The sequence below is a fragment of the Scomber japonicus genome, chromosome 3 (assembly GCF_027409825.1).
Source record: "Scomber japonicus isolate fScoJap1 chromosome 3, fScoJap1.pri, whole genome shotgun sequence".
Lineage (NCBI taxonomy): Eukaryota > Metazoa > Chordata > Actinopteri > Scombriformes > Scombridae > Scomber > Scomber japonicus.
The window spans coordinates 22,751,714-22,767,530 of NC_070580.1; the positions used below are offsets into that span (position 1 = coordinate 22,751,714).

A 15,817-nucleotide genomic window follows, 5' to 3' on the forward strand; every position below is an offset into this window, starting at 1 on the left:
TCCTGACCTACACGTGCATCTGTGGGACACGTGACTGTTTTGTTTACGTCCGTGAACTCCTCCTGTTTCATACACACTACACACCAGCAGATAGCCTCTAGCAAAGACATATGTCTATCTTCTTCTTCTTCTTCTGGCCGACCAGGTGAATTAAGTGCGTCTTCTTTGGTTTTATTGCCGCCACCTACTGCCCCGGAATTGAATGTGTGGGAAACACTGCACTAAATTAAGGAAAATACTAAGGTCATATTGTTGTGGAAATAAAAACTGACACACTGAAACACCACTGACTCACACATATCCTCTCTTTCCCTTCCACAGGCCCTGATTCGTGATAGACTGTACCCTGTGGTCCCACTGAAAGAACACCACCCCGGCAGGCTGGCCTCATCCCCTCCCTCCTGCCTCCATGTATCCTGAATCTACTACAGACTCCCCTGCCCGCCTCTCCCTCCGACAGACTGGCTCACCTGGCATGATATACAGGTAAGTTTGAAGACACCAAAGGTTTTAATGTCACTTGCCTGATTGTGTGTTGTATTAACACAGTGGGAACAGCAGTAAAGATAACCATGCTTAGATTATCCTGCACTCTGATGCTTCACCAGCACGTGGCGCCAGAGACTCATCTGCTTGTATCATTGAGAAGCATCTGTGCCACTCTTCTTCTAAAGCAGCTGAATTGTTTAGCATTGCCTCCATTATGGGCAGATGAGGTTCAGCGGCTGAATGGAGTTGTTATATGTCACTAAAGTTTTCAGGCACCCTTGTCTTCATAGTAACTCTAAGACAACAATCAAAGTGGTCAAGATTTTGGCAAGATGCACCTTCGAAAGAGGATCTGGGAGATTTAGGCATAATATATCAAATTGTTAACAACACTGGCTACCCCCACACCTTCGTCGAAGTGAATTTTGTCTCGCAAAGCTATAATTAAGGGGCACACCAAAAGAAAAAAGAAAAAAAAAGACGATTTTCTATCGCTCATTCGCACTTCATGTCTTCTTTTTATAATGTCACGTGTGGATCATTAACCTTGTTGCAGCTTGTACCTGTTGAGAAGATCTCAGGCAGAAGTATGAGATGAGATGAGGAGAGGAGCAGTGGTAGGGTTGACCTCAGGTCAGGAGGAGCAGGGAATCTAGCGCAACTATGGGAGCCTAATGATGCAAAACGTAAAATGAGTCAAACTACCAAATTACTGTATAACACTATTTATATTATTCTACTTGTGTATTTATGTGATATAGGATTTGTGCAATTTACTTTTATTTCAGTGTTTTTTATTAGCAATATGTTATAATTTGTGATTATTGGATTTTTTATTTAATTTATATATTACAATTTACTTTTTAGTATTTTTGATTGTATCTAACTTTTGTATTTATGGTTGTTATTTCCATAAATACCTAAATCTATAAAATATCTATATAGGGAAACCTTTTACAGTGCTGCATATTGCATATGATAATTATATATTTAGAAAGTAGAACTAAAGTGATTCATTACAAGATGATTAGTTAAAACATTTCAATTCAATTACCATTTTGTGAATTTCAAATAAAAGAACGGTCATATATTTCCTCGTTGAACTTTTCTTTAAAATATAGTTAAAATCTCGTCTCGATCTCGTGAACCCAATATCGTGTCTCGTCTCGTCTCGTGAGCTGAGAGTATTGTCACAACCCTACTGGCTACTACTAATTATATAATTTACAATACTCCTTTTTTATTTACTTCTATAGCACAAAGGTCATTTGCTCCATGTTGCTCCTCCAAGATTAGTACTTTTGTTATAAGGTACATTCTCTGTACTGCACAGACGTCCTGGTGAGGTAAAGAAAATACAAATACTTGTAGTGCATATGTAAATAATAGCAATATCTTAAAAATTCTTCAAAAATCAATATTTCTTCCTCTTAGTTTGATTTGATTACCTCGTAGAATAACATATACTGTGTCTGGACAGGTTGAAATCAGGAAGGATGTAATTGAGATGCATATTTGCACATCCATTTGTAAGTCAGCACTTTCCAACTGAACGTGAATTGTTTTTATTCTAAGATCTTAAAAAGGATTTGTGCAGACACATCTGGAAGAACATGCAAATAACTCCTCTTCAGTATTGGTGCTGTAGTTTTAGTACAGACAACAGCTATGGTCTGCTGACATGTCATATTGCTCAGATATACAGTATCCAACATTCAAAGAAACAAAACATGAAATAATGAACCATTAAGGAGGTGTTACATCTCTGACACTATGGGCCCTATTTTATAGCGCATGGTGTGAAGCGCGTGGCGCAAGTGCTTTTGGGGCGTGTCCAAATCCACTTTTGCTATTTTAATGGCGGAAAAATGGTTACTGCACCAGGTGCATGGCCTAAAAGGGTTGGACTTAAGTCTCCTCATGAATCATAGGTGTGTTATGGGCGTAACACGCGGTGAACCAATCAGAGTGTCTCCCATTCCCTTTAATATCCAGGAGTGCTGTCACATTGGCGAATTGCTATTATAACAGCGCATTTACCCAGCAATGTGTTTCAATAATAAAACATGAGTTACTTTTGCTGAAAGGAAAGTTGACTGATGAGCTGCTAACCGTACATTTAATCCATATAAAGGAACAATATGGAGATATAACCAACCAGTCTGATGAGTGTAGAGGTGTGCAGCAGTCTGGTGTCATTAGCTGATTAAATAAACAGTGAGTGGCTGTGCGTAATGGCGCTGCACTCTGTGCAGCATCTCAGAGGCTGCAGAATTATCACCATATCAGTCCTATAGTATTAACAGCTGTGGATAAGAGGCACTGTAAGAATTGCCCACGTTCATTAACAGATTAATACAGATGTTTTAACCACATATGTTCAGATGATTTTCTTGTTGATAAAATCACTAAGTGGCAGCGGAGCATCTTTCCTCCAGAAGCAGGCGTGGTTCTGAGACCCATTCTACACAAGAACATCAACACTCTGTGCTGCATATTTTCACATCTCCTCCTGTCAGGTCACTGTGCATGCTTTATCGTGGTGCTTTATTTTAATTTATTTATCATTTGATTACAATTTTGGTTCTCTTTAAAAAATGGTCACGGAGTAACAGGTAAACTCAGCAGGATTTTAATTGTTGAAAGTATGGAAACCTGATCCATGTCATCTCAATAATATGTGTTTTGTTATTGTTCATAAACTGTTTTAATCGCGTTAACCTTTCATACAGTAGTTAGGACTGTCTGCAGTGGCACTCTTCAAGGTGCTGTTTTCACTGTTGAGGCTGTATTTTCTATTCTATTCTCTCCTACTTTACTCACCCTCATACTGTTCTTTGTCTTTGGCTCTTGTTTGTTTTTCACAACTACTAACTTCTTCCTTTTCCTGCTTACATTAATTAAAACTTTCCTTTCTCCTCTTTCCCCTTGATGCCTTCAGCGCTCGTTATGGGAGCCCCAAACGACAGCTGCAGTTCTACAGGTACCTGTGTTTCTCTGTGTCTGCCTGTCACTGTTTGTTGTTGCTGAGCAGAATTAATAACATTTTCTTTCATGTTAGTATTTTTAAAGCCTGTATATATGTATACAGTACATATTTACAGAATGACTTTTTGTATTTGTCTTACTACATAATATGTTTTATTTCACTGTGATAACCTTGCTGCAGATACTGTCTGTTCTGTCATTTAAAACCATTTATCCATTAGTAAACCTCTGCAGCATACATCACACTTATCATCTACTATTTAGCTGGCAATGCACTATGCAGCTTAAATATGATAGGGGTGATGATGGATTTTGTCGCAAGGTTGCTCACAAAACCTTTGAATCAACTGTCTGAGTTCAAATGATTTTTTTTACCAGTGCAATTTGAGCTGTTTTTTGCTGAAGTCAATTTTTCATTTATTTATTTATAATTTACAAGAGGGGAGAAGAGCCACCATTATAGTCATATAAGTGACATAAAGCAAAGTGAAAAATCTCCATTTCTTTTGCCCCCCAATATCCCTAGTTTCCCTTCTGACCAGCCCCCCCCCTTAAACCCTGACTTGATGAGCCAAAGCAGTGTACTTAACAAGAAATGGAAAAATGAAAAGAAAAGAGAGGAATTTAAAAAAACAAAAACAAAACGCATTCCTCCCAACCCCCCATGAATCCCAAGACCATCACAGACTTCACCATAAACCAACAGCATACTGACTCAGTGGAATTGTATAATTATGATGAATGATTTCGTCCATCATCCATGATGATATAATGTGATAGACACATTCTTTTACTTTGTCACAATTAAGCCTATTTCCACATATATATAATTTCTGTATGAAACAGCAGCTTTTTTGTCCACGTGGGAGTTCAACCTGATCTGTCTTGTTCTACACTATTTTGAGTGTTTTGAGGATGTGATGATGTTCTCTTTGAGAAGAGTAGCTGGTACTCACTCATTTAGTGGTGTGCTTTTAGATGGTCAGTCTTTCTTACAGTAGGATCGTGTTTTATGGACTTATATCAGACCTTATTCTGCTGATGCAGTTCTAAAAACCCCTGACTCTGTAGATGTGCTTGTAATGAGCTCACTATCGGATTTTTATCTTGGCGCCTTGCACATTTCTGTCCTTTATAAAGTGCAATCTGTCCCACTAGCTGCTCCTCTGACTTACGTGAGGAGGATCGATTAAGCCTTATCTTTTTCTGTATCACTCTGACAGTCTAGCAGACTAATGCTGGGAAGGGAATTTTTATGCTTTTTCCATCATCTCAACATTTTAAAACGGCCAGACCAAAAAACAGACCATTTACTGGGATGCTAATGAACTCTTAATTACTATGAGTTTACAGTCAGCTGACAATATTTAGTTCTGCTGCTGCTTTGTCTTCACTCTGTTTTGTCATTACAGTGCTCATTATATATTAAGCCAAAATTTTGTTTTATATTGTTTTTTTCTCCAGTATGAGTTGCTGTAGATCTGTGACTAGATCAGTACAGAGTATATATGTAATGTATGTATGTGTGTATGTTTTTTGGTTCTGTACTAACAATGCTTTTAGTAAAGGCTCTCAGCTCTGGCTATCGTTAAACCGTTTTATAGGTTTCAGGGGGAGAGTGAGTGCTTTCCGACACTGAAGATTGTTGACCACCATGAGTCTCTATGTGTATAAGTTTATGCGTGAAGTTCATCCACGGTTCTTAAGAGCAAATGGTTTCAAGACAACTGTGATTGTGCTGAATGGATTTTTCAGCTTATAAAATGATTAGTAATTCTGTTGCTAAGAAACATCTGTAGTATCCGTGTGGGATGTAAATTAAATTGTGAGACTCGGTTATCATGTAGACCAACTCAAAGCAATTATGATTAATCATTGTCTTCTCAGTGTCATCACGGGTCTCATATCTTTTAAACAGCTGTGCCAAAGTAGCTCTGCAGATAAAGAGGTTGCAGATTGGCTGGGTGGTTCAGAGATGCAGTGTGTGAATACAGAGCGCCAAAAATATGCAGCCAAAAGCAGATGATGTGCTATTATGCTTTCAGTTATTTAATGTATTGGAATTGATTACATAATATTTCCAAATATATCTGAACTCTGCAACTTTTATACTGTACTGTAGTTATGTGCATGTATCTAATTTATACACATTTCAAGTGTCTACTAGTGTTTAAGTAACTGTAAGAGATGATGAATTTTCATTTAAGTACATTGGATGGTTTAATTTGTATGATTATTAAGGACAAAACAGAGCAGCTACTGTACAGTTGTGTGTTTGTAGTCAGAGTTGTCATTATTATGTGATACACTCTGCATCTGACCTTGACCTGAGCACAGAACTTACTGACAGACAGCTGATGCTAGCTTAACCTGTGCTTAACCAGTGTGGTTTCCATAATGCTTTGGTTAGAGAGTACTTGAACATTCTTGGTGGCTAGTCTTTTTCTGTATGTGTATGTGTACAGTGCTTTATGTGTGTTTGTGTGTGTCATGTGCTCACAACACTCATGCGCTCATTATTGTCCAGCTCTTAGTATTCTTTCCTGTGGAACAACAATCAGAGGCTTTTAGCGCAAAAGCTTTGGTGAATAATTCAGGGCTGATATTATTTTGCTGCTGTTAGCAGAAACACGGCCGGCCACTAAACAACATAAATGGATTTCTTCTATGAGATCTTGCACAGAGGGGAGGAGGAGAGGTGTTGGTTGTGGCTACAGAGTATTATCCAAGTGGTGAGGGGAGGGATGCACTCTCTTATTCACTAATTGGTTTAGACATTTCCTAGTAAGACACTCCCAGTTTGGGTGGACCTGCTTCATCACTGTCTGCAGTGTGTGTTTATAAGAGCGGACTGGCACCCACAACCTCGCTCATGAGCCGACCCCCAAGAAATCGGGTGAGTTTAAGGATTTTTGCCACTCATGACCACTTAAGGAGTGTGTTTGTTTGCGTGTGTTTTGTGTGTGAGGGGTTGGCTGAGTGATGAGGAGAGTGTGTTTGTGTGAATGCATGCTGCCTTGCTTGGAGTCTACTTCATTTATCTCTTCGGTCTCTACACAGGGATATCAGCTGTTTTGGTGAATTTTGATGAGATTTGAAATTAAGAGAATTTGTAAGAGGGACAAAAGTCGGTTTGGGCTTATTTTTTATCCTGTATCAGAATTTCAAACAGATTTTCTCCATAGAAACAAGATGTGTGAGATTTAATGTTAGTTTATTATCATTTAAAGTTGAAATGGCTGTGTGATGTAAGTGATAGGGTTAGCTCTGTTGAGCTGTTTTGTCCAGAGGCAGAGAAAGTGCTGTTCAAGTGTTGTAGCAGTCAATAGACTTTTAAAGGATCAATACAGTTTAGAGCTTGTAGCATATTTCAGTCCTGCAGTAGAATATCTTTTCCTTGTTCTCAGCTGGTGAAAAGAACCACTGTGCATGGACAGTGACTTAAGATTAATCAATTATTTTTCTATTCTTTAATATGGACTTTATTGACATGCTAAATCTAATTTTAAATGATTTCACATTGATCCGTTGTATCAGGCCAAAATGTTTTCATTGTATCTTTAACATTTATTGGCTATATTCCCATACTGTTGATTCTCAAAGTGATGACGTGTATTAATTATGCTTTGATGAGGTATAGGTATAGATATAGAATGTAGAATGTGGTATAATTTTATGTTTTAATGGTTTTCATGACTTTTCATTTTACAACAAAGATTTTCAACAACTGTCCTCTTACAGTTTTAATTGCTGAAGCTATACTTATAGTATTCCTAGATTTATATTAGTTATAAAGTTTTTTGTTTAATGTATACATTTCTGTTTAAATGTTATACATTTCTTTTAACTGAGTAGTGGTAACTTGTTAGTGTTCACAATTGCATTCAGCATTGTAGTGGTGGTGAAACTAACACAGTGCTGCCCTCCATTGATTCAGTTCAGTACAACACTCTTTGACGTTTTGGATCATACAGGAATCCTGTAACTTCAGCAAAAAGTAAGTGTGAATTAAATAGAAGGAAGAATACTTCATATTTTAAACAAACACTTTTTGAAATGGAAAACATGGGTGCTTTGGGCTCCCTGAGCTCCAGAGCATGAAATATAGCCTTCTTGTAAGTGAAAGATCCATGGCAAGTGTGTGTTATGTAGTGTGCTCTGTTCAGTGATTCTTTAGTTCTTGTTGTTATTGTCTTTTTTCAGTTCAGATGGGCATGTTGTGCCTATTGTGTTGTAGCTTTGTAGTTTTGTGGTAGGACACATGCAAATTATGTCCTGGACTTTACTCAGAAAATGTCTTTCTTGACTCTTTGTCCAATCAGAATCAGTGAGACCTGAAACATGTCCCCTCCTGTTGCTTGGTGCATGTTCAAATGCTTCTCCCCTCCCTAGACAGCATGCGCCCTCTTTGGTTCTGCTCCTTAATCACCAGCAAGTCACCTGAATGCGCCCTATCAGTGTAACCCTGGCATTGTGTACCTGTCAGGGGAGGGTGGTGCTGGGCTATGTTGTGCGACTCTGATTACAGGATGCATGGCCGTGTGCTGCCCCAAGCAGGAGAGCTCTTTTTTTATGGGAGCAGGTGCTATTTAAGGAGGTGGCTGTGCCCTGCCGGCTCCTCGCTCCATCCGTGTCCCTACTTTGTTCTGGCTCTTTACTGCACGGGTCGCCTCAGCATCACGAGGAGGAGAAGGAGAAGGGGTGGGGGGGGGGGCATGTTTGCGGGAGGGTACGCTGGTGGACCCCGGGGGTTTCCCGGCAGGCACAAGTCCAATTACTGTCCTCCTGAAAACCTGCAGATACCTAAATCGGCAGCGCCAAGCAGCACCGTTCGGAAGAGCAGCAGCAGTGGCAGTGGCAAGATGCTGTCTATGTCATACAGCGAGAGCATCCGGAGTGGGATCAACCGCTACCACTCGGACCAGGGGCTGAATCAGCCACAACCTCGGACCACCGACCATGCTGAGCTGCAGAAACTCCGGGAACAGAGAGTTGCTGCTCAGATTAAGAACATGGAAGACTTCATGAAGATGAATGGTCTTGCCATGGAAGAGTGTGTGTCCTATCAGACAGGCATGAAGTACAGGTAAGAGAGAGGTGAAGCTTGACAGAGACTCCGATAGTTCAGAGTGATGGGGCTGGGAACCAGCAGATGAGAGCGGCTTTGTGGTCAGATGCTTTAGGGTCTACTGAACAGGTGTGCGTTGTCTTATACGTGTTATTAGTGTTATTTGGTTGGCCTCAAAAAACACTTTTTCTCTCCTTCTCTCTCTTTTTTTTTTTTTTTACCTTGCTGTTGATTTAATTCAGACTAATGTCACCACACAGTGAGGAACTTGTTTATCGGTCTCCTCTTTGTTAATGTCTGCACAGTTTCACTCTGTCCTCTGGTCAGATTGCTCTCATGCAAAAGGTACTGGGGCTCAGGTTTTATTTTAATCATCTAGGTCGTTGGCATATTTGCCCAACTACATGGGAAGGACAGACTGTTCCGTAAGGAGTAACGTGGCCCCTTAAAATCTCACTCAGACATTCTTTCCCTTTTCCCCTTGATCATGTAGATACTCTCCCTTCTTGCCATGATTTCCTTTTTATTTCATAGAGAATTCTGTGCTACAAAGACACACTGAAATAACAACTTTCTGTGTGTTTTAAAGTAGAGCTGAGAGAGATGATATACTACATATGTTCATATTAGATTAGATATTGTGTATGATTTAGTCATTTTATTGCAATATATGTAATGTATATATGTAATATATGAGCTTATTTATAACTGAGTTATAAGTTAGTTATAACTGAGTAATAATTAACACTGAATGCCTATTTGGCCAGCGAAAATCACATCTATCCAGATTTGGTGATATATGATATATGAATTTTTCATATAAACTGAATGATCATGCAAAACATAAAGGAAATGACGATAGGAAGTTTTCCTTTATAGGTAGAGGTAGGTCTATTTTTCTTGGCTCATAAGAAGTTAATATTTTGGAGATTGATGATTTTCACCATCATACGCAAATTATTGTCACATCTTCAGAATTGTAACATCTGCTCATTATTTCTGTGCTGTCAACACAACGGCAAGAAACCAAACAGGCTATTGCAGTTGTTGTTCAAAGGATTGAGCAGGCTTAGCGGCTGTCATGTTGGCTAGTAAGGCTTGTTTAGCTGATGTTGTTTTTGTCGTGGACATGGATAGCTTTCGTCACACACAGGCTTGGCTGCTGTTGTTTTTGACCGAGATCAGTCACTAGAACGCAAGCATGCTTGGCTGCTGTTACCATGTCTGGGGTGACCAAGTTGTACTGTCGTCGGCAGGCAGTGTTGTATGTCACCACCGCTGGTATGTTACCTTGTGTAAAGCTCAGTCACTGGCCCATGACGGTCTTGGGTGGACCTTTGTGTAGAAAGGGAGTTTAATATTGCAACGTTTATGTGTAGTTCTTATCCTACAAACCTTAGAGAGCCTCATACAGTATCTTTAAATATTGGTCTTTAATCAGACCGTTTTGTTTAATCTGTTTAAAGGATCTAGTAATAAATCTAAATCTGATTTGTTTTATTTCTTTGCTGTGTTGTATTTAACCACTGGTATCGGCTTACCACTGGAGCATTAGCTCATCTAACACAGGAAGTCCTGCCAGTATCCGCTGTTGCTTGTATGGTGATCGCCACCAATTCTGTAATTAGTGCCGTAATTGGGTCAGCAAGTATATGCAACCTCTATCTCAAACTCATCATTATTTCAGGTGTGTGGTCAGGAAGGCAGGCTACTAGGCTCCATTTAACTGTGCTTTCAGTACAATCACTTTTTCCAACAAACATGGGAAAAAAGGTGGCATTGTATTGTATCTTTTTTTTCTCCCTTTTTAACTTTTTAGCTTGCTCACAACTCCACACATACACTTAAAATGTGTTGTTTGTTTGTTTGTTGACCTACTTTAAAGGGTTTGAAACACTCAATGCTGTTAGGGAAGCCATTGTGTTACATCACTAAAAAAGCACAGGATTCATTTTCCTAGTTTTAAATTAACTGAATAGATTAGTAGTATTAAGACTCAATGAATGGTCTTTTATCTCAGACCTAAAATGAAAAATATTGTCTAGAAATTAAGGAGAGGGTTTACTCTATTTTCATCATGTCGTCCGTGAAACAAAACACTACCACTCAGCATGCCCATTTGGACACCGGAAAACTTTCCCTAGTGTCCATGAGCCAGGCGACGGGTAAAGGAGCCAGCTTGAGTTCAGTGAGGCCAGACAGGAAACCGTGTGTCTCCTGTTATAGTTATATGGAAGTTGCCTGTCAAGTATAGATCTGTTATGACTTTACACTAATGGACATGGTAATGACCTCCACTTAGTCATTCATACTGTACATGTAAACTGGAGATATGTTTTACCATAACAGTTCCTCTATCTACAGTAAACCTTTTCTGCTTGCATCAGTTGAATAGTCAGTTTGTATAACTTTGTTTTTGATTTCATTTGTTATAGCTTCAGTCAGAGAACAATACACATGTAATATGAACAGCAGGTTTCACTGACCCAGTCATAATGTGATCATAGCAGCTGCTCCTCTTTGAGCTGTCCTGTTATTAGCAGATCACCACTAGATGGTGCAGAGGTTCCACTTAAGCAACTAAGTTGATGGAGAGTGTCACACATCCCAAATGCCTCCCACTGCCCTCAGTGCTATAATGCAGTCACTGAACATAATATGTGCATCACTCTTTGCACTCCTATTCTGCTGAACATCCCGTTCCACTAAGCTTGCAATATTTGTCAGTTTCTATTAGGCTGAGCTTGATACTGAAACTTTAGCGAAAGGTGATTGAAGACATTTAAAATAGCAGCTTGTCACAAGATGCATGCACAGAGGAATGCGTCTTCTTTTAAGTTCTTTGTTTCTGCTTCAAAGCATTATTCAAACATGTTTTCTTAATGTCCAAACAGTTGTTTCTCGCTCTCTCTCAGACACACACACACACACACACACACACACACACAATTTCTTTCACTTTTGTAGTTTCTTTCTGATACAGACACGCAAACCATTTGGTCAGGACATAAATCTGCACTGAGCCACTCCAAAGAGTAATCATTTTTTCTTTTTTTTTTCTCAATCTCAGCTTCACTGCCTCATGTGTGTCCGCCTGGGCAAATGTGATGTTTTTCTTCAGGCTATCCCCTACTCAAAGGCTAAATTTAGCAGCAGACTCATATCCACAGCTGTAGTTGGATACAGCTGAATGGGCTGCAGTCTAACCTGTTCATCCACTATTTTACCTAAAGCTGCCTCTCGGTCTTGCTGCACTAATGTGTGCTGCAGAAGTGGCTGTGCTGAAAGGCCCCATGAAATGAAAAATATATTTTCCCAGTTTTAATCCACTGTCACACACACACACACACACACACACACACACACACACACACACACACACACACACACACACACACACACACACACACACTGTGTTAACTGTTCAGTCATCTTTTGTTAAATGCCAAATATATGTCAGTATTAGAGTATTTTACATCAAAATCCATATCTCATCTTTTCTGGTAAAATAGTTTGTACATGTTTGATGATTCATCTTATACTCAGTGGCTATTTACAAAAGTTCATCCAAGCAAATGTCACTTTGGGTGAGTTGCTAGCGACACTGGTGACTGGTCATATTAAGACACACTTCACCGTTGTGTGTCATAGTAGCTAACAGAGCAATATAGAAAAAGATATGAGGAGATGTATGTTTGGATGTCAGTGAGCAAAACTTTGTTTTCCCAATTTCCAAAACCATGAAGCTGCGGAGGTCTAATTCATCCATCTCTATCTCGTCCTCCTCATAATCTAACAACAGGTTTGGGTGGGTGTGGATTCAACAGTCCTTTAGTAGTTCTGTTTTTCTCTGCAGCTCCATACCATGGTAAGCTCTAAGCCCCACCCACTCTTGAGTGAATCAAATCAATCGAATGCAAAGTATTTGTTTCATTGGGAAATATGTTACGGTACAGAAGCGGAATGCTCTTTAACTACTGTTTCATGTGACCTTTAATCTTTGTCACAAGAGTGGGAGATGATGTTTAGGTACCTGTGACCTGTGCGGTTTCTCTTTGAGTTTTCACTGGCTGGCCTAGTTAGACAGCGAAATGTCCTAGTCTGAAACATAGTGTGGGCACAAGAGGTGGGAATTTCCAGGGATCACACAATCCTGTTTTGGTTTGATGTTGTTGTATTTCAATTTAATAGTCTTACATATGATAGCTCAACCAGAAGTTTTTAATGCTATTTGTAGGTAATACAGCACAATTTGTCACATTTATGCCACAAGGTTTCATGAAATAGTCATTATCATTCTTTATCATCATTATCAATGTCATTTGTCATTGTCATGATTGGTTACTACTGACTTATAATGTTGCTACAGTCTTATTTCTTACCCTTTGTATTTGGTTGCGTTACACAATAGATTTGACCTCAGCATCTGCTTTATGTCAAGTAGTGCAGCCTTGAACTTCACAGGGGTGTAGCCTTGTCACATATGTAGTGATTGTTGCTTTTATCTAACAGAATACAAATAAATATTTTCTTTGGAAAATAGACGGTCTCTCAAGGTTTTTCCAGTAATGAGATTTCTATAGTTGAAAGTAATGAAAATTGTGAGGAATATATGTTGAATGATGGCTCAAATGGTGACTACATCATAGGATAAAAATCTTTTTTTATTTAGAAATAATCCTGCCTCCCTGTTCAACAAGTGTTGACTATTTTTTATTGATCATGCATAACTGTACATCTATGTTAACATCAGACATGTACTTTTAAAGCTTTTCTGTAAAAAAAGAAAAAGAAAAGAAGTGTATGTGTTTTGAAGTGTGTGTGTGTGTGTGTGTGTGTGTGTGTGTGTGTGTGTGTATGTGTCTGTGTGTGTCACTGGAGGCTGCAGGGGCATCGCTCTGTACTTTATGAATACCCAATAGTGACAGGAGGTAGGAGGCTCCCTCCACTGTCCACCGCCTCTTAGACACTGCGGCTTTAAAATTGTGCTCTTGTCACTTTGCATCCCATTAAAAGTTGTTACTCAACAACATTCAGGACATATTTCCTAAACTGTCAAGTTTCAACTCTGAATAAAATGTGAAGTTTGGTTTCTTTAAAAGTTCACTTAAGGCCATGTCTGCTGCGTTCCTTCTGTCTTGAACTTTTTGTTGAACACCAGAATGTGCTGCATCAGTCTGAAATCCTACTTGATTTTTGGTATTTGTCTTTGTCTCTTGAGTTTTTTTCATAATTAATAATTAATACATTAATTAATTACAATGGGTCCTCAGGAAACAGAAAATGTGATGGATGTAAGTCTTTTAGCAGTTTTAAACTTCTTAAGAGTCTGTGTTGGGGGACTACTCTACAGAAGTCTATGGCTCTCTTGCTGAGGAAGGAAACCTCACTGAAGCTTTTAGTACATTTCTGAAGTGCTGTGATCGCTCTTGCAGATTAAATGCAACAGAAATATTCTGTTTCACACTTGACCGATCTTTCAGAAATATATCAAACTGTTGTTAAAACAAACTTAGATTTTTCCTTCTTTCTTTCCTTCATTCTTTCCATATGTATGTTGGTAAAGTTTAAAGTGTAGCATTTGTTTATTGTGATCTCTTATAACTGCTACTTCCTGTCAGCTTGTTCCTTTTGTTTTTATACGGTGTTAAAACAGTGTTGGTGTAGACCTCAGGCAAGATGACCAGGCAAAAAGGTTATAAAATTATGGGTCACTTCCTATTAGAGATCTGTGTTGGCCTTCAGGGCTATTGATTGTCAAGGACCAGTAGATTTTGATAAAGTGATCCAGTTGATTGTTCACTTGCAAACTGTTCTACATATACTATACTATATCTCTGAATTAAGATACATTTGGCAATTATATGATTTGAATGCAATATTATATTATTACTGTAGAAAACAGGCTAGGTTCAACCAGATAAGCAGTCATTTTGTGATTATTAAGAATATCCAAATATAATAAATGTACCAATTTTAGATGTTTGCCACTCTACCTTGGCTTGTAAATGGATATCAGAATGAGATGTTAATTAAAATATTAATGAATACACACAGTTTTTTCATTAACATGTGTGATAATTGACTATTGGAGAGCTTCAACATCGCCTGAAAAATAAAACCCAAAGTTTAGAGGTAGATGTTAGTTTAGTGTTATTTGTTTGATATCCAAATATTCCATTGGACAAATTGGGAGAGAAACAATCCAGGGAGGAAATGCTAGCTTTCGTTCTGTACTTAAAAATGTTGATGTGAAAAGATGCGTGTTGATCAATACTAACACAAAACGTTGTTGCAGACTGGCAGCCATAAATATATGAACACATTTTCAGCTCTGTTTACATCAATAAAACCAGGCTGAAAGTTACACTGTCATGGCTGTTTATTATTTCTAAAAGATGTTGTAATGGTACTTGATATTTTTGAAATTGTGAGTCTTTTCGTCTTGAGTTTGTTTTAGGGATGTAGATTCGAGGCTGTGTCCCTTCACCAGTATTTTATCTCAAGTTTCTTAAAACAGTCTGGACACAAGATGCCAGGGCACCGAGAGGAAGCAGCCACATCTTTCCACTGAAATGCGTGCCGTTCAAGCATTTCTGCCTAGCAACGCTTCTCTGTGTGAACGTTCCCTTAGGTATGACAAATGTGCACAGGCAGGCGGGAGGATCTTTCACTGAACAGGACAGATTATTCCGCTCTCTCCACTCACTCTCTCTTTTCTTCAGATTACTGAGCGTGCTCCCTGGGACTGCATAACTCAGCCCTGTGTGTGTGTGTGTGTGTGTGTGTGTGTGTGTGTGTGTGTGTGTGTGTACCTTGTTATACAATCCTTGATGCTGAAATCTCTGCCTAGTCAACACATTTACTAAAAATGCATTTACCACATCACATATTGTATACATATTTTTGTTAGATAGATGGGTAGTTATTTATATGTGCTATTGTAATCCAGCGTACATATACAGTATGATAAATATTACCAATGTGCTGTTTAATTTTAATTTTCCTCATTTTCCTACAGTACCAGTGAAACATTTGAACACACCTTCCCATTCACGTGAATAAGAGTGTGTCTAAACATTTGACTGGTACTATATATCTAAAATAACATTTTAGATTTGTTTAATTAAAGAGCCTCTTCACCTAAAGCCAAAAGGCATGTTTATGACTGTGATCTTACATAAGAACAGGGGTTCCCTGTCCTCTATTTTTTGATTGTCTCAGCTCTCTTGCTGTGTTAGATGTGTCAGTGGGGACAGTTGAAATGACAGC

The 15,817-nt window shown here is 38.8% G+C and overlaps 1 protein-coding gene across 3 annotated transcripts in view; it reads left to right on the forward strand.

The window, feature by feature from the left end:
• The window catches only part of kcnab2a (potassium voltage-gated channel subfamily A regulatory beta subunit 2a), an 88,934-nt gene that overhangs the window by 40,362 nt on the left and 32,755 nt on the right, over positions 1-15,817 (forward strand). Inside the window, exons 2-3 of one of the 3 annotated variants that reach the window (XM_053316446.1) lie at positions 322-486; positions 3,431-3,472. In XM_053316446.1, the coding sequence (XP_053172421.1) occupies positions 410-486; positions 3,431-3,472 (119 nt within the window). In that variant the 5' untranslated portion in view covers positions 322-409. Of the gene's footprint in view, positions 1-321; positions 487-3,430; positions 3,473-6,349; positions 6,374-8,192; positions 8,564-15,817 lie in introns of those variants that run through there. The other 2 variants (XM_053316442.1, XM_053316441.1) reach the window with 2 other exon arrangements.